The sequence below is a fragment of the Harpegnathos saltator genome, unplaced genomic scaffold, assembly GCF_003227715.2.
Source record: "Harpegnathos saltator strain DR-91 unplaced genomic scaffold, Hsal_v8.6 scaffold240, whole genome shotgun sequence".
In the NCBI taxonomy this organism is placed as follows: domain Eukaryota; kingdom Metazoa; phylum Arthropoda; class Insecta; order Hymenoptera; family Formicidae; genus Harpegnathos; species Harpegnathos saltator.
The window spans coordinates 662,133-669,142 of NW_020230029.1; the positions used below are offsets into that span (position 1 = coordinate 662,133).

Here is a 7,010-nt window from a genome sequence, read left to right on the forward strand (position 1 = left end):
TATTATGTATAATTGCAGGAATATATGTATATGTATATATGTATATCTCACTTCAAAGTGAAATATTAACGATCGCCCAGCGATCGCTCATACAGTTTCTTTCGTGCGAGAGCCCTAGACCATTTTTTCTCGATTCCTTTGTACTACCTCATTATCGTGAACCCTCGATTTCCCGTTCATTGCATATTCCAGCAATTTGTTTCGGGATATTGTAAAAACTTGGTTTCGCTCGCTATTATGTATCTCCGGCAACACCGACCCTGGCTACTCTCGCGAAAAATAATAGCAAAAAATTCGCAACTTCTTATACTCGACTGATAGCTTTCGACGGACGCCCCGAAAAAAACGCGCGTCTCCCTGACCGTCGCGTTTCTTCGACGGTAAAAAATATTCCCCGTGAAAACGCAAATTCTCGAGTGAACGAAACCTCTGGTAATCCTGCTTGGCTGGGGGATGGTTTCCGAATTGTGTTAGTGTATTTCGGATCGCCGCCAATATACGTCTCGCATGTCGAAAACTTCCATCTGCAATGGACAAAATCATCTCCGAATCGGACGTAAGGACGCCAAAGGAGACGTCGAGCAGCTTCAAAAACGCAGGTTTCCAGCTTCGCGACTTAGCGCATTCGCCACCTTGTTAAGCGAGAAGCATTAGGACGATATTAATTTGGTTTCCATTTCCCTCTTCAGTGGTTATTCATCTTTTATTGCGCTGCAAACCTGGCTGGATTGAAGTCCTTGTTGACCATGGAGAAGCCACGGAATTCTTCTTGGTTAATGTAGTTCACGTCCTCCGATTCTTCCGGCGTTAACACGGGGTCCTCCTTTGTGAATTCTGTGTCAAAGTTCATGGCGTCTTTTTCGTTTTTCTAGAAATTATAGGACAGAAGATCACGCGTTAGATATGCGAAAATCCTTCGTTGCGGAATTTATCAATTTAATCCGTTCTTTTTCATTCGTTTGTGATACGTTAACTCACGCGTCACAATCGATTACTCATTGAACGTCGTTCGTTTATCAAAACGGAAAAGAGAAGAGTTTAGTACTCACAATTTTAGGTCTAATTGGTGGCTTTAACCTGCGCGCCTCGAGCGCTTCCCAATCCATGTGTTGAAAAAATGGATGGACCTTAATAGCGTCTTCTCCGCCTTGGGATGCGACGCAACCTAATCGCTTGGCAGGATTCTTAGTCATGAAACCCTTCAATATGGACACCGCTTCTTTAGTGATCCACACTGGATACAATACGTCGTCCCGTAAGATCGATTCGAACAGCTCGTCCTCGTTCTCGGCCTCGAACGGCGGCTGTCCGGCCATCATCTCGTACATGAGAACACCGAGGGCCCACCAATCAACGCTAGCGCCGTACTGTATTTCCTGAAGTATCTCAGGAGCGATGTAGTCTGGCGTGCCGCAGAATGTTGTCGTCGTTGTCTGTCCCTCGATTATGTTCTCTTTGCACATCCCGAAGTCCGCCAGTTTGCAGTGTCCCTCTTGATCCAACAGTATGTTGTCCAACTTCAGATCGCGGTATATAACGTGATTTTTGTGCAGAAACTGAAGCGCGAGTGTCACCTCCGCCGCGTAAAAGCACGCCCTTGCCTCGTCGAACTTCCGAGCCTTCTGAATGTGGAACATCAGATCACCTGTAAAAGTAACAACGAAAGCTAGTGATATGGAACGTCGGATGAAGAAGAATTTAAAAGATCAACGAATCTCTGATTCACAATCGCAATCGAGGGGAAATTTGAATGCTCGAATAATGAGTGAAAAATTTCGCGAGACTCTAAAGTCATACACTTTTTCTGTGTACCTCGTTTCGTAACGCGTACCTCCATTCACGTATTCCATGACGAAGAAGAGTCTGTCGGTCGTTTGGAAGCAACTGTGGATGGCCGTTAGAAAAGGGTGCCTCGCCGCCAAGGCCAAGATCCTCTTCTCCGTCATCGTGCAGTCCACGTCGTCGTCTTGCAGGATAACGCTTTTCCTCAAGATCTTCACGGCGTAGACTTCGTCGGGGTTAGCCTTTCGTTCCACTAGCATCACTTTACCGAAACTGCCCTTACCCAGGACTTTGATAAAATTAAAATCATCTATACCGAATTTTCTCTGTTCACTGCCGTTCACCGGTACCGCATTCTCATTGGCGTTGATTGGTGTTTCTAATGCTTTCTGGCTCGCTTGCAAATTATCCGCGGTCAGGTGGTCGTCTGTGACCGCGGACGCCGACGAGCCTGCGGATATTCTGTAATTAATTTTCGCGGTTTTCACATGCTTGTCCGCGGAGATGTTTATCGTCTTCAGGATCTCGGCCATGGCCTTGGTATTGATACCGCAGCTGTTCGGTACATTCTTCTGGCACCGTTTGTGAACGTTCATGTTGCAGGCTGCGCGCGAGAAGCAGAAAGAAATTTAGAAAAATTTAGAACAACTTTTCACCCGACTAGAGTAAATCTCGGGTCGGTGGTGGTGATGCACAAACGATTTGTACCGACTCACCTTCGCATTGTAAACCTTGCTTGAATAAACCGTACAACAAGGATCCGCAGTGGTCGCAAAATGTAAATCTCTTGTAATTATGGGGGCCGAACCGATGGGGCATGTCTATACTGAAGCGTGGGCTCTCTGTGTCCTGACTTGACTGTAACCCAGGTCCTTTACCCTAAGTGTATAATTCGAAAAACGAGAGAAACCAAGAGAATAAGAGGAAAACAGTCGAACTCAATGAAGTTCAATAAAACGGGAATAACTTGAAAGAAACGCAAATAGAATCTTACGTGTGACTCGTTCGTTCAAATTATCGACATACATAAGTGAAAACCAAAAACACATAAGAAAATGTTGAAAAACAAACATAGCGTACATTGATACGTAAATTAATGATTAAGAATAGTAATCATAATCTGCATATTGGAACATATGTGTAGATCGTCTGGATATAACAATTTCTTTCTAGCGTATGAGAAAGCAGTAGAGAAAATTCGTTGAACCTACCGCATCCTTCATCCCTGGACATTTTGTTATCACCAACTTGTGACATCTCTTGTGGACCACGCAAGTGCACACTGAAACAACGTCATGACAAATATCTCTTTGTAGAAACGTTTATACCCCGTATGAGACGCCATAAGTACTGCACGTCCAAAGCTGCTTGCATGCGTGTGATTAGAAGCAGCCGAAACTTATTTACAGTGATATCGCAAGCGGGACCATAACAAGTCATGACGGAAGCTTCCGATGATTTCCGAAAGAATACAACAATATGCACTCCCCCTCTCTCAACGACACGTTTCGTACACGTGTGTGTATGTGTGTGTGAATAGATATTTTCATCGAACTCTGCGCCGGTTCACTGATGGAGCAACATGCGATAAAACGAAAAGATTTGCAGCTCGGCATAATCCGGTCAAAAGCAAATGAAATAATCTAAAGAGGAGGTTTACTGCTCCGCTGCAACGAACGGTCAGTGTCGAAGTCCTGTGATGTCGTGCGATTATTATTTGCGCTATTCATGCCAAGTATTTAGATGTTAGATCGCAAGGGTCAGCGAGGCTGAGTGAAACCTCAAGTGAGCGGTCGTGAGCGCTAGCCGTGGCACGTTCTGCGACGTGATCGAGCGGAGATATGCGGAGTAGATTGAGAGCAAAGCTGGTCAAAGGTGTGAAGCTGCGGCGAAGTCGGGTAGTAGAGCCGATCGAGAACCTCTGATTCATCGAGATTTCTCTCAATGTGCTCGCAAGACTAATCGCACTCGTGCACGCACGCACACATACCTAGCTGCACATACACTCATACCAAGGGTGCGGCAAGCGGGTACATAATTATAATCTGTTAATAACGTGTATGTGTCTTCTCACCTTGACACTGATAGCCTTGCTTGCCCAAGCCCCTGAAATACAACAGACAAAACACATCACATCGTATCCTCGTGATCCCTTCTAAGACACATACGCTTGCCATCTTCAATCGTACTTAGTCATCTACGCTTAGACTCCGGCGAGAAAGGGGCTTGCGATGGCCGATGGATGCGAGGAAAAAAAGAGAAGTCACCGACCGTGTCATGCATCGAAAGCATCGTACGCTTTCCCCCACCGTGTTTCATCGATTAGCCTTTCGTTCATCGAGATTCGTTCTCGTCCCCGTGCTTCAGCATGGTGTATCGCTGCGCGACACTCCAACACTTTGATATATATATATATATATATATATATATACATATATATATATATTTCAAAGTATGTGTGTGTATTTGTGTGTAACATCTAAGATACTTAGGGCAGGTTGTTCCAACCTCTTGGTAAGTTAACTGATAGTTAAATCATACGTCTGTCTTTGTCTAAATTAAAGGAAAAACAAAGATAAATATATGCTTTAACGATCAATTAACTTACCAGGGCAGGTTGTCCCAACTCCTTGTGGTAAGTTATCCGACAATTAAATCATATGTTTATCTTTGTTTCTCCTTCAATTTAAACGAAGACAGACATATGATTTAACTGTCAGTTAACTTACCGAGGAGTTGGAACAACCAGCCCTGGGGCAGTTTGTTCCAACTACTTGGTGAGTTAACTGATAGCTAAATCATACGTCTGTCTTCGTTTAAATTGCAGGAAAAACAACAAAGATAAATATATGATTTAACTTACCAAGAAGTTGGAACAACCGGCCCATAGACTCGACGAGTCGTAACGGGGCGAGGGTGCTCGGCAAATCCAAAGCGTGCGGTCCGGCCGAAGAGAGAAAATTTACACGCAAACAAGCGCGTGAAAGTAATATGTCCGGATTGTAATATACGAAAGAAGTGGCAAGATCAAGCCCCGTTTCTATCAGCTGCACCCACGTGTGTTTTTTTTTTTCTACGGGAAATAGTCACTCGCGACAATTCAATTTCGACGCGTAGGTCGCTCTTACAGTCTACGTCGCGGACTAATCGCAGTAGCTCCGCCTGCATTGCTAGAGTGGAATACGAGGAAGAGATCAAGTAACCCAAGACATGCAACCCTGGAGTTTCGTGTAAACGTTTCGCTCGACACTGTTAACACCCAGATGTCACCGGCAGACGCACGACTCGATTACACGCGATTCTCATTCTGAGGTGAGAACTAAGATCGTGGATCAAATGTACACCAACTCAAGCATGCTCCTTATGTATTCCCAGGTATTTCAAGATAGTACGCACTCGGACACTTCGAATAAATTAGCGTCGAGAATTACTTGTGCGATTAAGACCTTTCAAGCGAGATGAGGAGATGCCATCAGCGACGTGCGTGCGCGTCGAAGCATACGTACCAGATGAATTCGCGGCAGTGCGAGCAGAAGGTCGGTTGCCTCAGGAAAGTTGCCATAAATTTATGCCCGTTCACTTGATGAACTCTCCGTCGCATCGCATCTCGTCGTCGATTGAAACCCTGTCTTTCTTTGAATTCCCGCCGTGGCTCCTTACTGGTAGCGATACTGCCAATGCCCCTACCACCGATAGCCTCGCCATCGCCGCCCATGCCGCAGCTTGTCTGTCGGTCTGCAAGATTGCAGAAGATTGGAGTGAAACATCAAAGCGCGTTGTGTATGTAAAAGTTTGTTCGATAAAAAAGTTCAGGTGTCTCTCTTTTACTTTATCCTCTGTACTCACCTTGGTCATTCCATTGCAAATCTATCTTTACTCGCAATTTTCCCTGAGGTTCAAGGTCAACCTAGAATTTACATTGTCAACAATCAGTTGATAAAGATCTACAGAATATATTTGATGTCATCATTTATAGGATACAGAGTGTATTTCAAAATAGATTGACAATATTGATAGTAATAACAATACAGAAAGTCTAAGGCTGGTGTTCATAGTTGGGTTTTATATTTAAGACCATTTTAAGTTCACCTTCAGATACTCCGCAGCCAGCGAAATAATTTGTACAGCATCTGAAGATGAACTTAAGAAGGTCTTAAATATAAGACCCGATTATGAATACTGGCCTAAGTATAGGAACAAATATTCAATACTTTGTAATATACCATATATACACATGTACACGCACCATTGAAATTTGCAATCATTATTGAGCAACACATAATTCATAGAGCGACACATAATTCATAAGTATATCAAAGACAAGCAACCTACCCAGAAGTCAGTGGTCTTGTCGTTCCGACTGACCAGCTCCTCGAACGGGATGCTGCAATTGGCAACAAAGTAATCCGGCGGCAGTGCCGAGTCGTGGAACACCGTGAAGCCCAACGTGATAGCATCCTGCACCTCGTGAATAAAGCACTCGTTCCACACAGGATCGAAGGTCTTTGGCTTGGTGGACGAGCGGTACAGGTGGTTCTCGTCGACGTCCAGTTGCACGTACGGGTCGAGTATAGGCTCATCCTGCCAGAATTTGCGCTGCTTGTCAGTCGCTCGTAGCCCTATCGCCTCGCAGATCTCGATCTTCATCGTGCCCGTGAACATTGTGATCTTCACGGAGACTGCACACTAAGCGGGAGATCACGGCAGGGAGGTCGAAATCTGAAAGACGGGCAACGAGCCTGTCGATCGACCGACCGATCGACCGATCGACGAACTGTCACACTGTGACTGTCAAACTGACACGGAAGTTCGGTGTGCACAAGCCAGACAGGTTACCCGAAGCCAGTAAGAGATGGACGATGATTACCCCCAAGGCCGCCGAATACCTCTGCACCTCGTTTCACTCACTCTCTTTCTCTCTCTTTCTTCCCCTCCTCTCACCTCTTTTCACCTACTCATCTCCTCTCTCACTCGCTACTTCTCCCTCTCTCTCTCTCTCTCTCTCTCTCTCTCTCTCTCTCTCTCTCTGGAGCAACGGCACTGACCGCCGCGGTCACACCGCGGTACGCTGAGGAGGTGCGGAAAACGAGGGGGAAACTCAAGATTGTCGCCCCTCTTCGACGTTCACTCACCGGGAGGCACCGAAAAATTACGTCGTCGACCGTGAACGTCGTGGCTCGTTCTTCTCTCCTTCACTCTGTCGTAGTGTCTCTTTCTTTCTTTCTCTC

At 45.4% G+C, this 7,010-nt stretch overlaps 1 protein-coding gene across 4 annotated transcripts; it reads right to left on the bottom strand.

Annotated features, from left to right (window-relative positions):
• Positions 1-481: 481 nt before the first annotated feature.
• Pkc98E (Protein kinase C) lies at positions 482-6,464 on the bottom strand. 4 transcript variants are annotated; one of them, XM_011146075.2, is made up of 10 exons: positions 6,115-6,464; positions 5,629-5,689; positions 5,289-5,517; positions 3,857-3,888; positions 2,994-3,064; positions 2,499-2,661; positions 1,832-2,386; positions 1,050-1,645; positions 720-868; positions 482-632 (listed from the first exon to the last, which is right to left on the bottom strand). In XM_011146075.2, exons 1-10 carry the CDS (start codon positions 6,442-6,444, stop codon positions 617-619), a joined length of 2,202 nt encoding a protein of 733 aa, XP_011144377.1. In that variant the 5' UTR covers positions 6,445-6,464; the 3' UTR covers positions 482-616. The 4 variants fall into 4 exon arrangements, with proteins under 4 accessions (XP_011144377.1, XP_025154605.1, XP_025154607.1 ...); XM_025298820.1 differs by having other exon boundaries at positions 2,499-2,640; positions 6,115-6,444; XM_025298822.1 differs by lacking the exons at positions 3,857-3,888; positions 5,629-5,689; positions 6,115-6,464 and having other exon boundaries at positions 2,499-2,640; positions 5,289-5,473.
• Positions 6,465-7,010: the final 546 nt, after the last annotated feature.